This window comes from Bufo gargarizans, chromosome 11, assembly GCF_014858855.1.
Source record: "Bufo gargarizans isolate SCDJY-AF-19 chromosome 11, ASM1485885v1, whole genome shotgun sequence".
Taxonomy (NCBI): Eukaryota; Metazoa; Chordata; class Amphibia; order Anura; family Bufonidae; genus Bufo; species Bufo gargarizans.
The window spans coordinates 22,209,772-22,228,018 of record NC_058090.1 but is presented as its reverse complement, the minus strand read 5'-3'; the positions used below and the strand labels follow the sequence as shown (position 1 = coordinate 22,228,018).

At 36.4% G+C, this 18,247-nt stretch overlaps 3 protein-coding genes across 3 annotated transcripts in view; all 3 read left to right on the top strand.

Moving 5' to 3' along the window:
• The window catches only part of HOXD10 (homeobox D10), a 3,424-nt gene extending 1,189 nt beyond the window's left edge, over window positions 1–2,235 (top strand). Inside the window, exon 2 of the mRNA XM_044272407.1 lies at window positions 1,422–2,235. Within this exon, the coding sequence (XP_044128342.1) occupies window positions 1,422–1,699 (278 nt within the window). The 3' untranslated portion in view covers window positions 1,700–2,235. The remainder of the gene's footprint in view (window positions 1–1,421) is intronic.
• Window positions 2,236–4,847: 2,612 nt separating this feature from the next.
• Window positions 4,848–7,365, top strand: HOXD9 (homeobox D9). The gene is made up of 2 exons (XM_044272277.1): window positions 4,848–5,494; window positions 5,853–7,365. The coding sequence occupies exons 1-2, from the start codon at window positions 4,861–4,863 to the stop codon at window positions 6,092–6,094; spliced, it is 876 nt and encodes a 291-aa protein (XP_044128212.1). The 5' UTR covers window positions 4,848–4,860; the 3' UTR covers window positions 6,095–7,365.
• A 4,582-nt stretch (window positions 7,366–11,947) lies between these two features.
• Window positions 11,948–15,832, top strand: HOXD8 (homeobox D8). Its single transcript, XM_044272226.1, has 2 exons — window positions 11,948–12,700; window positions 14,493–15,832. Exons 1-2 carry the CDS (start codon window positions 12,277–12,279, stop codon window positions 14,771–14,773), a joined length of 705 nt encoding a protein of 234 aa, XP_044128161.1. The 5' UTR covers window positions 11,948–12,276; the 3' UTR covers window positions 14,774–15,832.
• Window positions 15,833–18,247: the final 2,415 nt, after the last annotated feature.

Here is an 18,247-nt window from a genome sequence, read left to right as displayed (position 1 = left end):
CATGATCATGTATGAACATCAACCAGACACTAGATTTTATCCAAGGGCAGCATTCAAAATGTTCCTTGTCAGTGTCTGTTGCTACATGTGTGGGATGTAATCTCCCCCCCTTAATTTTCCAAGGGTTAATTCTAAGGAAAGTACCAGGAACATACAGTTTAAATCCACTTTAGCGTCAAGAAACAAAGAAAGGCATTCAGTAAAAGTTACTGCAAAAAATAGAAAATACAAATAATATTCATTGTGGGTTAATGACTGGAATAGACTTGGATTTAGGTTTATAGATGATGCAGAGGTAGTAGTAGCCCTTCGGATGGACACTAGATGGTGATTTGCTTGCTTTTATTAGACAGCTTGGCTTGGAGATCGTGTATTAGTTTTTAGACATGTGTTTAATATGAGGCGCCAATATAGCAATGAGTACAATGAAGACAGGATTTGTCATTAGAGGTCATTTGTATTTGCTGTTTCTAATGCACAAATGTGGAGACCTTGATTGCTCAGCGCTTCTTATTGTGTGTGCGTTCATGTACAGTATACACATTAGGTTATATCTAGTCTACTTATGTGCATGTATTTAGATGTGTACTTACATGTGCATGTAATTGTTCTATCTATCATCTATCTATCTGTCATCTATTATCTATCCATCTTATATTTATCTATTTACCTGTCTATTTATCTATCTACCTGTCTATTTATCTATCTATCTATCTATCTATCTATCTCATATCCACCTATCTATCTCATATCCACCTATCTATCTCATATCTATCTATCTATCTATCTATCTATCTATCTATCTATCTATCTATCTATCTGTCTGTCTATCTATCTATCTATCTATCATGTATGTCTATCTATCTATCTATCTATATATCTATTCATCTACCAATCTACTTGTCTTTCTGTCCTTTTGTTTATCTATCTATCTATCTATCTATCTATCTATCTATCTATCTATCTATCTACCTGTCTATCTATCATGTATGTCTGTCTATCTATCTATCTATATATCTATTCATCTACCAATCTACTTGTCTGTCTGTCCTTTTGTTTATCTATCTATCTATCTATCTATCTATCTATCTATCTATCTATCTACCTGCACATACAGATGTATCTAACCAAACTTACTTTATGTGTGTGTGAGTGTGTGTGTGAGCGTATTAGCAATAATGGATAATAGTATATATATATATATATATATATATATATATATATATATATATATTGCACAGTCCCATCATCTATCATGGTGGCCATTATATGAGTCTTTTGTTATAATAAGAACATGACAGACATTTTGTTTAAAGGGTCATTGTCAAGTCTATTCTTTGTAGAGTGAGGACATTATATTTTTTTGGAGGGAGGGAATTTTCGTATTTATTTATTTATTTTGTTTTGTTTTATCACTGTAGAAGAAATCAAGTCTGACACTCCAACCAGCAATTGGTTAACTGCAAAGAGTGGCAGGAAGAAGAGGTGCCCGTACACTAAACACCAGACACTGGAGTTAGAGAAAGAATTCTTGTTTAATATGTATCTGACTCGAGAGCGCCGCCTAGAGATCAGTAAGAGCGTCAACCTCACTGACAGGCAGGTCAAAATCTGGTTTCAAAATCGGAGAATGAAGCTTAAGAAGATGAGTAGAGAGAACCGAATCCGTGAACTGACCGCCAATCTGACTTTTTCTTAAATTCAGCCATTGCTCCCCAGCAGGAGAGACTTTGAACCCCCCCCCCCCCCCCCCCATCCCATCCATTTCCTGTGATCTAGAATGTGATTCCTCATTTTATAGTGCTGCAAGTGTCTATATGTATTTTCATGGGTATATAAATAATAATAAAGTTCTAGCACATGTAATTTATTATTATTATTATTATTATTATTTTTCACCGTATGGCAGGGTAAAAAAATGAAGAACGTTTATCATTTGGTCTTAAATTATTGGGACTGGTGAAACACATCCAAACAATGTGACTTTTTCATGTTTTTTCTAAGGAATAGTCTTTCTGCGTGTTACTTTATGGACCCCAGCATTTTAATCCTTCACGTTTATTCCTATTGACTTTTTGGGGACAAAAAAAGCACATTTTCTGTAAAGTCTCTGCTCCAAGTAACTGAGAATCTGTTCGTCAGTGTGTAGTTTATTTGAGTAGTATTCCTGGTAGAACTTTTCTTGTGATATGTGGCAATATCATCGAGACAGCTCTGTGTCCATATTGTGCATGTTCTTTGCATGTCTTATGCAATAAACTGTCTGAACACTTCATGTTCTCAGCCTATTTATATATAATAGGTGGATGGAGATAATTCCTGTAAATTACAAATTCCAGTGTGCTGAGTGTTGAATGGTTACCTCTGTAGACCAACCCTATTGCTGTATTTCCTCTTAGACTACACAGGAAAACAGTGCTGGTTAAAAATTCTAACTTCAAGGTATGTAACTTGCAATTAAATGTATGTATTATACATTGTGTACTTCTTTCGACTTCATTGCAGCGAGGTTATTATTTTTCATTAAGGAAAATAATACAATAGATAAATATGTAGACAGATGAAATAATGATGATGAGAGATAGATAAAAAGATAGATAGATAGTAGATATATAGATAGATGGTAGAAGAATTTAAAAAAGCAGCACACTTAAAATAACTGTGTGCAATCCCTCTCAGGATCTGATACATGGCTGATACATGGGTGAATAAAGACATCCACAATCTTCACTTGATTTTGGAGTGCTGCTTCTTTTTCATTTTTTAGATAGACATAGATGTGATAGATAGATAGATAGATAGATAGATAGATAGGTAGAGTAAGGTGCCAAAACTGTATCAATGATAATCATAGTAGTCAACACAAAAGGTTGAACACACAATGGCATTATTTTCCTTTGTAGTGTTTTTTTTAAAATATATATTTACAGGAATTTTACTTTAGCTATCCTTAAAATTTCACAATCACTATTACAAAATATTGTTGTCATGATATTATTATATATAACGTGTGCAGAAAACAGATTATAAATAGTCCAGGGATAATTATGGTTCAGTGTTATTTCTCCTAAAATAGCTCTAGTTGAGAGGTTACAAATTGATTTAAAAAATATGTATATGTGTGGGTATTTATTCCCATGAGCAAATTTTACAAATACTATTGCCCAGGCGTCAACTGTGCTATACAACTCCATTATATGCTATACGGAAGAAAAACGAAAAACTATGTATCTCTATATTGATCTGTTCCACCTATATCATCTAAACATGGTAGAAGGCAGGCATTGTCCATGGGGCTGCACTTTCCTCATAGCCGAGCGTCACAATAGAGAAGCAATTTATAAAACAGGACTTTTACAGGATGCATCTCCTGTGTAAATTGTGCACACTACCCAGATTTTCTTTTTTTTACATTTGTTGTTTCCAAACATGGCCGTTTATGACAGAACTGCATGGACCTTCTGTAGTTTCGGATAAACTCCCTTTTATTTCAGGAAACAACCCCAATAAAGTTAGTGCCTTCCTGCAAGGAACACCACAGCCTCATTTAACGCTGAGTTTAAAAAAATCTTTATAGCTGAGATCCTCAGAGATAGTGGTTAAATCCTATTTACTCTAGTGTTTCATGTGATAAAACAGGTTCCATAAAAAAAAATCTCAGATTTCCTTCCCTTGTCTGGTCAGCTTCATACTATTTTATACAGGATAAAGATCTAAGGGAGAAAATATTGTGTGTGTGTGTAGGTCTGTGTGTGTGTGTTGTGTGTGCCTGTGTGTGTGTATGTTGTGTCTGTGTGTGTTGTGTGTGTGTGTGCTTCTGTGTGTATGTGTGTGTGTAGATCTGTGTGTGTGTGTGTGTGTGTATGTGTAGGTCTGTGTGTGTGTTCTGTGTGGGTGTGTGCCTGTGTGTGTGTGTGTGGGTGTGTGCCTGTGTGTGTGTGTATGTGTAAGTCTGTGTGTTCTGTGTGGGTGTGTGTACAAATAAACAAAGAGGAACGATTGATGGCCAAAACAATAGCAGAGTCCAGTGGCAGATGATTTCAGCAGAGGCTTTAATGTTCTTCTTTAGACCATTTGATCACAGGGCACATTAATGTATAATCAAATGCACCTCATAAAATTTTTATGGAATCCCATAAAAATCATGATAGTTCTCCTCCACCTGTTTTTAAAAAACACTATGAAGGTTTTATGCATTTCACACATTGCAGCCTGGAATGGCCTCTTCTATGTAAATATGAACTGTTGCTGAACGCAGGAGAGGGGCAACAACAATGTGCTTTTGCCTCTCTCCCCTTCTCTTTCTCCCCTTCTCTCTCTCTCCCCTTCTCTCTCTCTCCCCTTCTCTTTCTCTCTCTCTCTCTCCTCTTTAATTTCACGATGGCTTCTTGTTTTTGGCTAGTAAAACAAGTTTTATACCCAACAGGTCAATAATCAGAACATGCTTCCCCTAGTTCTCCTGTGAGGGTCCCCACAGTTTAAAGGCTAATTAAACAAATTCAGGCAAAGTGATTAAAGATGAATGGCAGGGAGAGCAGAGAGCTGAGGAAAGAAATAGTCCCTGGTAACCCAGCTCTAGTGGGGGAAGCAGAAGCTGCGCTTTTACGCAGAAAGGTGGCATCAGCCCCTGCACCCCCTCCCCCGAGCCTCTCCTTCCATATATCTCCTCATAGTTACACTTTTCTTTTTAATTGTATGTGTTTTTAATCACATCAGCCCCGTTAAGCGGATTGATTTACTCTGTATTGGTAAATATGATCACGTGGAGCCCACAACCAATGGATGGAGGATGCAGCCTGCAAAATACTATGATTGTTCTCAGGGAGGGTATTACATACAGTTAAGAGTGTAACCTTTTATATGACTGAAGAGGGGAAGCCTAAAATGTCCTCCAGTGGTACCCTAAGTAACTATTATGTGGATTCTCTCATAGGACATGAGAATGAAGAGGTCTATGGTGCTAGATTCTCCCAGGGAGGTCACACGACGACCTCTAGGCCACCGCCAGGTGTTGGAGATACTTCAGATTTTTCTTCTTGCAGCTTTGCGTCAAAATCCAGCGTCTTCCCTGCGTCTTGGTCTACGGTGCACCCTCAGCCTTCTCCAGGAATGACTGGGATCTATCACCCTTACATGAGCCAGTCCCACCTAGGCTCAGAGAGCAGCAGATACACAGTGCGCTCCTGGCTGGAGCCCATCTCCACCACTTCTTCGTCTTCCTCCTTCTCTGGATTTCACCCCAACGGGCGCAGCTATGGGATCAAACCCGAAAGCCTCCCCAAAAGGACCGAGTGCTCCTCATTTGACTCCCAGGGAATGGGTCTGCCGGAGTACCCCTGCAATTCCTTCACAGAAAGCCCAGAGAAGCCTCCACCTAAAGACACTCCTGCTTCTGCAGCAACCAGCGAGGAGCCTGAGAGCCCTGAGCTCAAAGAGGAGAAGCAGCAGCCGCAGCAGCCGCCACAGCAGCAACAGAATCCACAAATTGACCCAAGTAAGTACAAAAAAAAAGGGAAAGAAATTGCTGTTTGATTTATAGAGCAAACCTGCATGGCTCTAAATGTGCAAAACTGATAGTTTTACTAAGCTATAAAACCGTCTAGACGGCCAGCATATAGCCCAAGCTGCAACCAAGAGGCTATAAAATGATTCTATTACTCACATAACCACCTAAGATCAAGACATCATCGCTACTGTAAACACCCAGACTGCTTTTATGATAATTCTTTATATATATATATATATATATATATATATATATAGTCATCCTCAAATGCAAAAGCCATTCTGTTCCTATTCCAGACCTCAGCCTGTTTTCTGTCTCTTTCTGTTCCTTCCTTGTATTTTATTAGATAATCCTGCGGCCAACTGGATCCATGCTCGATCCACTAGGAAGAAGAGATGTCCCTATACCAAATACCAGACTCTGGAGCTAGAGAAGGAGTTCCTCTTCAATATGTACCTGACCCGAGATCGTCGCTATGAAGTAGCCAGAATATTAAACCTGACAGAGAGACAGGTCAAAATCTGGTTTCAGAACAGAAGGATGAAAATGAAGAAAATGAACAAGGAAAGGGGCAGCAAGGACCAATAGCCTTGACGCCCTGAATCCCCTCTGTAGGATCTGGAACACTGAGATATAAATATATATATATTTAGGTCTTTTTTTCTCTCTTGAAGATAGATGTAAAATGTGTTGTGTATTTTGCAAACTTGGTTGTCAGTGAGCATCTGAAGATGCAACCTTTTTTTTTTTTTTGTTCTCCTGGGGACTCATTTCTGATTGAATACTATTGTGATTGCACGCTATAGACATTGCAGGTAGGTTTTGCGACATTTCTGAAGCATCTTATGGATCTGTAAAGAAGTAGTGTAGTTCCTTAAAAAAAATTGTACAGTTGCATCGGATGAAGTCGGCCATAGTCTATACAGCAGATTTTATTTTATTTTTATTTTTTGTCACAGTCTGCATGTGATGGGGGCACTAATATCCATTTTATTAGTGGAAACAAATAAGGCGCATGCAAAACCAGATTGTTTTAGGCCTAGGGCTCAGTTTACAAAACGGTTATTTGATGGTAGGATTTTTATTATGACTATTTTTTATTTACATTTTTTTTTTAATTGATAGCAAGAAAAAATATCCAAATAAAAAAAAATTGAAGGATTTTCTTCAGTTAAACTTTAGTACATGGACAAGACAGGATCCGTTTATGCGGGATTCATGGACATTGATGTTGGTGTTTAGGACTAGAGGTTTTATACTTGTGTTTAGATAGGAAAACGACTTTAAAGAATTATTAATTCAGGGATACTGCACTGAGCAAGTGGAATGTACTCACTTCATTGTCATAAGTTGGTATATATAGTGGCATAGGTACTATATGTGTGTGTGTATATATATATATATATATATATATATATATATATGTATATATAGGGTCTGATTTTGACTATTCCACTGCCACACATGCCCTTTCACGTGGACAACGAACATACAGCACTAAAGCTATCAGTATCTGGTTATGAGTTCTGTTTACATTGAATTGTAGCTTACATGCCTCTGTTTGGACAATCTAAAATTCTAAAGGAAAAAAATAAAATAAAGTTTTTGTCCTTGTCTAAGAATAAGCTCTTGTATTTAGAACAACTCAACGACTCCATTGCCTACTCTATGCCTTTAATTCTTTTAAAACAGGAAGAGCTGGGGTGTAATAAAGTCATTTGAATGGCTAGACGTCTGGACTTAATGGTTTTATGGTGGTCCAGTGCGCTTTCTCCTTTCAAAGGGTCTTATTTGGATGTTTGTGTCACTTCAAAACAAAACAAAAAAAATTCTGGGAAACTTGGACTGTTCTTTGACTGTTCCAGATGTCCAGAAACAACACCACGTTTAAGGATAAGTAAACGAATTCACATTCAAAGACGAGCCGGCCTCTGTTAGGATAGAAAATATTGAACTGAAATTCTGAAATGTTTCCATATTTTCATTTGGTTTTCTGCAGCAGAATTTTTTTTTAAATATTTAATCATACTATATGTATAAAATATGTGCCAAGCTGTGGGTAAAGTCTAAGGACATGGCTCGATTTTCTGCTGAGAGCATAATACAGAATTATGTAGAAATTTTAGCCAATTAGTTTATGTGTACATTTTTTTGTTGAATTTAAATTTTTAAAATTATTTAAATATTATTTTAAAAAAATTATAAGAAAAATAAATAAATAAATAAATATATATATATATATAGTCAATAATTTAAATATTAGATATCTAATATAATTTTGACCCAAAGGTCTGTATAGTCTATATAATATCCTGATCCCATAGACATTGATGAGATGATGATCAGTGTGGACCAGAGTTCATATGACGTTCATTGTCTTTACCCAAATCCAAATTCTAATTTACAAAAAAAGGTAGAAAGTAGGACAGAACTAATGGCATATGGCTTGAAATCTCCTCATTTTAAAGTTATAAAAATGACAGGGTATGCTGCGTTATTCCTGCAATCCTGATACCAGCAATAACTTCAATTGCAGTGAAATAAACATTTATGGTAAGATAAACAAATTTATGACCTGCGGGGACTCTACGTGACCGCTAGGTAGCGCTCTTACTCCATGTGCTTTATAGAGGAGCTGTCATGGCCCCCTACAACGTTGCTTACATGCCTTTAGAACTACTCCTTAACCTAATCTGCTAAAAATTCCATATATTTGCATAGAAATGAAGATATTACAGGTCTGGTACGAAAATCATAACCACATGGGCAATATACTAAGAGATAGATAGATAGATAGATAGATAGATAGATATGGCAATCCCTACATTCACTACATCATAATTATATGACATTTCTGGCATTGCCTAAATCATAAGTGAGGGCCACTATGTACTTTATAACTTATACATAGTATTATTCACATTTTACTGATATGGCATAACTAGCATAACCTACATCACCACCATAACATAGCAAGTATTATCTAGATAATATACCAGCAACATACCCTAAATTGCTTGAATTATACATGTGACATAACTATCATAAACTACATAGCAGATATTTTTACATCATACCCCAGCGACATATCTAGCATAATCTACATCATAACTGTACACAGCTAGTATAATTTAGCATGACTTCTTCAGCAATGCCTATATCATACATATGCGCTATCAGCACTGCTACTGACATAATTTATAGCTATGAGACACAACTAGTAATATCCAGCTCTTAATTTTGTGATAAAACTAGCATTGTCTGCGTTATAAAAGGTGTCACAACCAGGATTAACTACTTCTCCCTAATAGTTATATTTACATCATTTACATCATAGATCTAGCTACATTACACTTTATGACAAAACTTGCATTGTCTCTACATTAACTATACTACATAAGTAGCATTAGTTACACCATAACTATATGGCAGAGTAGACGTAGATACAACTATATGGTATAGTTAGTATTATCTACACTATAACTAAAAGCTAGTATAATATGCTCTATAACTATATGGCAGAAGTAGAATTATTTACATTGTGGCTATATGACATATGTAGTATTATCTAAATCAGGAATCATCAACCTTCGGCACTCCAGGTGTGGTAAAACTACGACTCCCAGCATGAACAGTACACTTGCTTGGCTGTTCTCACAACTAGCATAGAAGTGAATGGAGCATGCTGGGAGTTGTAGTTTCACAACAGCTGGAGTGCCGAAGGTTGCTGACCCCTGATCTAAATCATAATGACAAAATATGACATAATGCCATTACACCATATACTTATAAAGTAGATCATTCTAAATATGCCATATAGTTATAATATGATGTAAATGATACCTGTCCTATCACCCAGTTATAATGTAGATAATGTTATCTACGCCATATAGTTATGATATAGAGAATACTACCCATGCCATTAAATATACTGCAGCTATGCCACATAGTTTTAATAGAGCTAATGCAAGTTATGCCTGAAGTTATAATGTAAAGAACACTGGTGATCTGCAGGATAACTATATGGTGTACCTGGCACTATCTGCATTGTAACTGCATGAAAGTATATTAGTTATAAGTATATGGTGTACCTATCATTATCCATATTATAACTATATGGCATAGCAAGAGGTATCTGCATTACAGTATAGTATGCACCCAGCATTATTTACACCAGAAGTATGTGTCATAGCTTTATCTGCATGATATTATGATATTGCATGATATTATATAACCAGCAATATCTTCATTTTAACTATATAGTATTTATCACTACATTATACTATGCCATATAAATTGCAATATCTTCACTATATACTATTCATTACATTATGTCTATATGACATAACTAGCAATATCTTCAGTATAACTATATAATATTCAATGTATTATACTATATGATATAACTGACAATATCTTCACTATATAGTATTTACTATATTACACCTATATGACATAACGAGGAATATATTCACTATATAGTATTCACTATATTATACCTATATGATATAATTAGCAATATCTTCATTATATAGTATTCACCATATTATACCTACATGATATAACTAACAATATCTTCACTATATAGTAGTTACTATATTACACCTATATTATACAACTAGTAATATCTTCACTATATAGTATTCACTATATTATGCCTATGATATAATTAGCAATATCTTCACTATATAGTGTTTACTATATTATACCTATATGATATAACTAGCAATATCTTCACTATATAGTATTAACTATATTATACCTAAATGATATAACTAACAATATCTTCACTATATAGTAGTTACTATATTACACCTATATGATATAATTAGTAATATATTCACTACATAATATTCACTATATTATACCTATATGATATTACTAACAATATCTTCACTATATAGTATCTACTATATTACATCTATATGATATAACTAGTAATATCTTTACTATATAATATTCACTATATTATACCTAAACAATATAACTAGCAATGCCTTCACTATATAGTATTTACTATATTATACCAATATGATATAACTATTAATATCTTTACTATATAGTATTCACTATATTATACATATATGATATAACTAGCAATGGCTTCACTATATAGTATTCACTATACTGCAATGAAAAAACAGTTGTGGTGGTGGCTCACTCCCTATTACCTATGGTTTGGTGCTACCAGCCCAATGGACAGGATACCCTGCCTCTCAAAAGGAAGGAATTTGGAATAGAAAATGTATTAGGCGAGCACTCTAACATAAAACACACAATGTGTGTTTTATGTAAGAGTGCTCGCCTAATACATTTTCTATTCCAAATTCACTATATTGCACCTATACGATACAATTAGCAATATCTTCAATATATTATACCTATATGATATGACTAACAATATCTTCACTATTTAGTATTTACTATATTACACCTATATGATATAACTAGTAATATCTTCACTATATAACATTCACTATATTATACCTATATGATATAACTAGCAAAATCTTCACTATATGGTATTTACTCTATTATACCTATATGGAATAACTAGTAATATCTTCACTATATAGTATTCACTATATTATACCTATATGATATAACTAGTAATTTCTTCACTATATAGTATTTACTATTTTATACCTATATGATATAACTACTAATATCTTCACTATATAGTATTTACTATATTATACCTATATGACATAACTAACAATATCTTCACTATATAGTATTTACTATATTATATCTATATGATATACCTAGCAATGCCTTCACTATATAATATTCACTATATTATACCTATATGATATTGTCAGCTCTCATACCTATAAGTGGGAAGTCAGACAGCATTTTCTAGCACACCTTATCAAACTAATGACTGCAACAGTGACCGTTTCATATAAACCTGATGGTACAATCCCATGCAAAACCGCACCCCATGTGTTTTGTGCCTTTATTTGTACTGATAAATAATAAATAACAGACTGTAAATCATTTCCAGATTGATTCTTATGCATAATTCACTATTCTAGCCTCTCCTAGTTTTCTGTCAAGGGCTAATGATGGGAAATATATTCAGAGGCATGAATTTCATTTACTATCAATTAACCTGAAGTTGCAGCCAAGCGTTCCACGAGTCAAGGGTAAATGCTCATTCTATTTGCAAAGGTATTTTTTCTTCTTCTTCTTCCTTCTTTTTAGGTGATCTGCACAATGTATAAAATATATATAGGAAATGTAATGAGATGAGGTTGGATAGGATCTTAATAGGAATCTACAGTCTGGATAATGGAAGCAAATGATGTTTTAATACAATAAAGGGTGAAAAAAAGTCCCCAGTGTTCTGCAGCCCTGGGCGTCCTGGCGCATGGATATTGTGCTGCGGTCCATGCAGTTTACCAGAAAAAAAACTTTGAGGTATCCCTCCGCCGGCTATCTGGCTAATCACTCTGCTTACTGGTTTGTGGAATGGATCTATTTCCCTGATGGGGGGTTGTTTGATGCCTCAGGAGTGGTAAATGTAAACTAGAGCCAAAGATCTACTAAACTATATGAAGTTTTTTTTGTGCTTTGTGCCTAGTAGGAAATGGCAAAGGCAGTGAGGCAAGACTTGTGTGTGGCTCATTGTCCCACACTGACAGCATAGTGCAGTGGGCTGCTGCTATGAGTGCTGGGGCTGCAGTACTGTAGGAAAAGGGCAGACACTTTTTTGCACTCAGCTTTTTTTTTTTCCTTTTCTTCTACTGTCTCCTGATCTAACCCAGATGAGTTCCTATTTTGTAAATCCGCTCTACTCCAAATACAAAGCAGGAGATGCCATAAATCCGTCTTTCTACGACTGTCATTTTGCCCAAGATGTTAGCAGCAGGCACTCTCTGGTGTTTAGTGCCAGTCCAAGTCTCCAGCACCCCAACCAGGACTTCTACCACCCTGCGAACCCAACAGCAGGCATCCCGAACCCTGCAGGCTATCAGCAGGCTCCTTGTGGGATTACTTGTCATGGTGACCCCACTAAATTTTACGGATACGATAACTTACAGAGACAGCAGATTTTTACGACACATCAAGAGGCCGAGCTGGTCCAATATCCTGACTGTAAATCGTCCAGTGGTAATATTGGAGGGGATCCAGAGCACTTAAATCAGAACTCTTCTGCTTCTCAAATGTTCCCCTGGATGAGACCACAAGGTTGGCTGCAGTAAAATCTTTCAACTTACCATGTAGCTAGAATAGCACTAATAAAGTGCACTAAGGTCACCCTGCTTCCTAGTGTACACTGTGCAAACATATAGAGAGCTGGGTGGATGGATGGATAGATGGATAGATAGATAGATAGATAGATAGATAGATAGATAGATAGATAGATATGTAATACATTGATTGATGGGTGGATGAATGGATAGATGTGAGCTACATGAAACAGATACATTGACAAAATGATAGATAAAGGATAGACAGATCAGCTGATGTACATGCATTTAGCTCTATGTTTTTTTTCTGTGCCTTTTTAGATATAACTTATAACATACCCTACAATCTTTAAATGTATTAATAGCTTTTAGTTTAGTTTATTATAGGCGCTTTTTTTTTTAACCTTTGCTACTATTACTTGCAGCATTGTATTGCTATGCTCGGGTTATTTATGTTGTTTTGCCCTCTTTATAACACCAGAGTCGGGCTTTTTATGTGTATAGGTTTCAGTTATTTACGATTTGTGCATCTGTTGAACCCTATAAATTCTGTAAGGAAGCTGTAGGTCCGTGAGATGCCCATACCCCCTACCCCTGTAGGTGCTGAGGTTCCTTGATGCCCATACACAGCCCTCTGTGGTGCTGAGACTCATTGATGCCCATACACCCCCCACCCTCGTGAGTGCTGAGGCTCCTTGATGCCCATACAGGGCCCCCCGTGAGTGACGAGGTTCCTTGATGCCCATACACAGCCCCCTGTGAGTACTGAGGCTATTTGATGTCCATACCCCCCCCCTTCCCCCGTGGGTGCTGAGGTTCCTTGATGCCTACATGCAGCCCCATGTGAGTGCTGTGGCTCCTTGATGCTCATACAAAGTTTCCCTCTGACTGCTGAGGTTCCTTGATGCCCATACACAGCCCCCAGTAGGTGCTGAGGGTCCTTGATGCCCATACACCCCCCCCCTTTGTGAGTGCTGAGGTTCCTTGATGCCCATACAGAGCCCCATGTAGGTGCTGAGGTTCCTTGATGCCCATACCCGAGCCCCATGTAGGTACTGAGGCTCCTTGATGCCCATATCCCCCCCGTGGGTGCTGAGGTTCCTTGATGCCTATATGCAGCCCCATGTGGGGGTTGTGGCTCCTTGATGCTCATACAAAGTTTCCCTCTGAGTGCTGAGGCTCCTTGATGCCCATACACCCCCCCACCTTTGTGAGTGCTGAGGTCCCTTGATGCCCATACAGAGCCCCATGTAGGTGCTGAGGTTCCATGCCCATACCGAGCCCCATGTAGGTACTGAGGCTCCTTGATGCCCATACAGAGCCCCATGTGGGTGCTGAGGCTCCTTGATGCCCATACAGAGCCCCATGTGGGTGCTGAGGCTCCTTGATGCCCATACACAGCCCCCTGTGGATGCTGAGTTTCTTGATGCCCATACAGAGCCCCATGTAAGTGCAGAGGCTCCTTGATGCCCATACAGAGCCCCATGTGGGTGCAGAGGCTCCTTGATGCCCATACACAGCCCCCTGTGGATGCTGAGTTTCTTGATGCCCATACAGAGCCCCATGTAGGTGCAGAGGCTCCTTAATGCCCATACAGAGCCCCATGTGGGTGCAGAGGCTCCTTGATGCCCATACAGAACCCCATGTGGGTGCAGAGACTCCTTGATGCCCATATAGAGCCCCATGTGGGTGCTGAGGCTCCTTGGTGGTGATATTCAGTAATGCTAAATGAAATTCCGTAGGTGGGAAGACGTTGAACTTTTGCATATGTTTTGCTTTCTTTTCATTAGTAGTCCCTGGTAGAAGGAGAGGGAGACAGACATACAGCAGATTCCAAACGCTGGAGCTGGAAAAGGAGTTCTTGTTTAACCCTTACCTAACCAGGAAGAGGAGAATTGAGGTATCTCATGCACTAGGACTGACAGAAAGACAGGTCAAAATTTGGTTTCAAAACAGAAGAATGAAATGGAAAAAGGAGAATAATAAAGAAAAATTCCCAGTCTCCTCCCAAGAGGCCAAAGAAGACGCAAAGGGAGAAGCACAAGTGGACAGAGGAGGAGAGACTAATTGACTTCCCTGTTTGAGACTTGTCATATATTAAATGGTATGGGGAGTATACAATTGCCTAATCCGATATAATCCACTAATCTGCACAAATCACAATGGATAAAACTACCTATTTTAGCAAGCAGCAGCACTATTAGATATTTCTCAGTGCTATGCAAGTACAAGATCATGATGGGAGTCGTAGTAGTTCCGCAACACTGTGGGGCACGTCGATTAAAGAGCTGCTGCAAACCTGTGTCCTTAAATTTACTATCTATACAAATAAGATAATAGCACAATGTAGGAAATATGCCATGTAATAATTAAATATTTTAATTCTGAATATTGAAAAATAAATTACCTATATATATATATATATATATTTATATTTATAAGAACAGACATAATGCAATCAGAATCATGTGCACTCTAATTAATGATTTAGTAAATTTGTCAAAATATTCAGAATCGACTATGAATTGATATTATTTGTATTTTTATATTTTTCGCAATGGTGAATAATCAAGATAGGGCATTCAACTGTGTTTATTAAGTGCATATAAATTAAATTTTATACAAAATAAACATACGCACGTATTTTTTTTTCTCTCAAAACAATCGGTGTATAGGAAGCCACTGCCAACATCTCATTTGTTCCAGATAACATGATACATCAGCTGTTTTATGGCGTCTAGAGGATCTCTATATAGAGCTGGGATTAAATACGGTTCTGTCCAGTTGTCTTTTGTCTTCTAGTGTTCACTTCTCCGGCGTCCAGAAACCGGACAGAAAAACGTAGCTTGCAACGTTTTTCTGTCTGGCGCAATGAGAAGTCCAGACACACTTTATACACTGGACACAAAACGGACCTTCCCTGACTTTTATATGGGAAGACTGATATTTTATTATGTACCGACAATATGGGGGAAGACATGCAGAATAACAAATACACTAAAACAAACACTGAAATAATGGAAAGATAAATACTGGTGGTATCTATCTATCTATCTATCTATCTATCTATCTTATCTTTATCTTTCTATGCATATATCTATATCTATCTATCTATCTCATAATCTATCTATTATCTATCTATCTATCTATCTCATAATCTATCTATTATCTATCTTATCTTTAACTGTCTTTCTATGCATATATCTATATCTATCTATCTATCTATCTATCTATCTCCTAATCTATTATCTATCTATCTATCTATCTATCTATCTATCTATCTATCTATCACTATCTTTCTATGCAATATATCTATATCTATCTATCTATCTATCTATCTATCTGTCTATCTCATAATCTATTATCTATCTATCTACATTTTATGATATCTCACCCTTGCTGTTCTCTTTGTCCCTCTGTCTCTTACATCTCACTATTCGATATCTGTATAGGCCTCTCTTTTTTCTCTCTCCCATTTTAATCTCTATATAATGTATTTATGTTCCCCTGCCTCCACACACTCACATCTATATCTATAATTTAGGTAAGGAGTGCAGTGGCCTTTATAGTGTAGAAAAATCCACACAACACAATTGAAACAACTAAACCTGACTTGTCCCACACCTCAGCATTATTCCTGCAGTACGATGTGTATGCTCCTGTCTTATGTGCAGGTTCTCCTCTCAGTATATACAAAACAATAATTGTTACTGAAACTCTATAAATAAATGAGTACATTATACCTGTTTTTTTTCATTCTAAATTTTATTGGGTTTTAAGAAATATCAATACAAAAATACAAAGTAATACAATGCAAATACATGTTGCATTAGAAATCATATTGTTTATATCCAATAATAATCTGCAATGAATTCGATGGAATTACTGATTATGTAAATGCCAGAGAAATAAAGGAAATACTTATAGTTTTCTTTAAATAAAGCAGAGTATAACTCCCCATTACAGCTGTGCAATAAACTGGGAGCTGAGGAGTGAATGCTCTATTTATGTGTCTGGAGTGAACGGTCTCTAGGACTTCCCCACACTGAGGCCTCTCCAAGAAGAATTTACAAGAAACCCAATATAGACTCATTCATGTCTTATTTTCAGTTAGGAATGGTACCATAACAGTGCAAACTCTACAGTCTGCAGCATTTATCCTAAAAACTGCCTGAGGCATCTTTTTTTTGCAGCAAATTTTGTATCGTCCGTTCTATAGCGTCACTATAGTCCTTACCTAGTCAGCACAACTACGGTTTTACCGTTTGCATCTTGGTTTTTTTTACTTTCTTTTTCTCTCTTTCTTTTTTTCTTTCTTACTTACTCTGTCTTTCTTTCTTTCTTTCTTTCTTTCTCTTTCTTTCTTTCTCTCTTTCTTTCTTTCTTTCTTTCTTTCTCTTAATTTATTTCTTTCATTGTTTAGCCCCAAGCATATATTGAGATTACTTGATATGTGCAGTGCCAATAAAAACTTTTTTATGTATAGATAAAATACATTCAGTTCATGCCTGTTTGCGTTTTATAAATCCGATATACTACTACAGTTAAGTATATAAAATAGTAAAATTACTAGTAAAATGAACAGTAAAATAGTAATAATATTCCCACCCTAAATGTACCGTATTTGCATACACAGATCTCATCACCTACCATTTATATATAATTCGATAGCTGTTGCTCACTATTTTACAAGCGAATAAAAAAAAAATCCCTTTAAATGAATGATTTTATGCTTTTTTTTTTTAATTAACTGACTTATTAATTTCTCACAATATATTCCATAAAAGCGTTTTATATTTACTGATAACTCTTTCATTTTAATTTATGCAACAACACAGCTGGGCAAGAATATATTACCTTATGGATTATTTGCTCAATTATTAAATTTTTGGAGGGGAGTGAAGATCATTTGAAGGTCATAATATAGACACAGTATGTCCTGAACAAACATACAGCATATACAGTACGTCCAATATAAAATATCATATTAAATAGCATATTAAAGAGCCGTGCAGGGCCTTTCTTGCCTCTGTTATCTCTACTTTTACATGATGTTTTATCATGCAATGTTATGTTTTATATCATGATTTCATTATCAAATTCATTGGAGAGTTTTACTTGCCTAACTAAAGCCATATTGTGCTTTCTAATGATTCACTGCATAGGGGTAGTTTAGTCTATGAGGTTTATGCAACCAGAAAAAATATTATATCTATTCTATAATCTAGTAATAACACAACGAGCAGCTCCTCTAGATCACAGCTAGTAAATATTAAATGTGTTTATGCCCTTGTTAAATGATTATAGCAGCGCCCTGTGCTGGGTGTTTAGCCACAGAATCTGGGAAAATCTTGTAACACTGGTTTATACAAGAGCCAAGAAAAATGGCGCTGGTTGGCAATATGTCCAAAAATCCGCAAGGAATTGCAGTAAATTCCTTTTTTTGTTTGAAGAAAATTTACAACTTGGTAATAGCCCTTGTTATGACCTCCCTGGCTCCTCCATTGGCTGCTGCTGGTCACATGGCGCCTGTGAGATTCTTCAT

Bases quoted from the DNA above. Each gene is read 5' to 3' on its own strand.
- HOXD9 (XM_044272277.1), top strand. From the start codon at position 4,861: ATGACTGAAGAGGGGAAGCCTAAAATGTCCTCCAGTGGTACCCTAAGT. The intron at 5,495-5,852 runs GTAAGTACAAAA...GTATTTTATTAG, and splicing joins GAATCCACAAATTGACCCAA to ATAATCCTGCGGCCAACTGG.
- HOXD8 (XM_044272226.1), top strand. From the start codon at position 12,277: ATGAGTTCCTATTTTGTAAATCCGCTCTACTCCAAATACAAAGCAGGA. The intron at 12,701-14,492 runs GTTGGCTGCAGT...TCTTTTCATTAG, and splicing joins CCCCTGGATGAGACCACAAG to TAGTCCCTGGTAGAAGGAGA.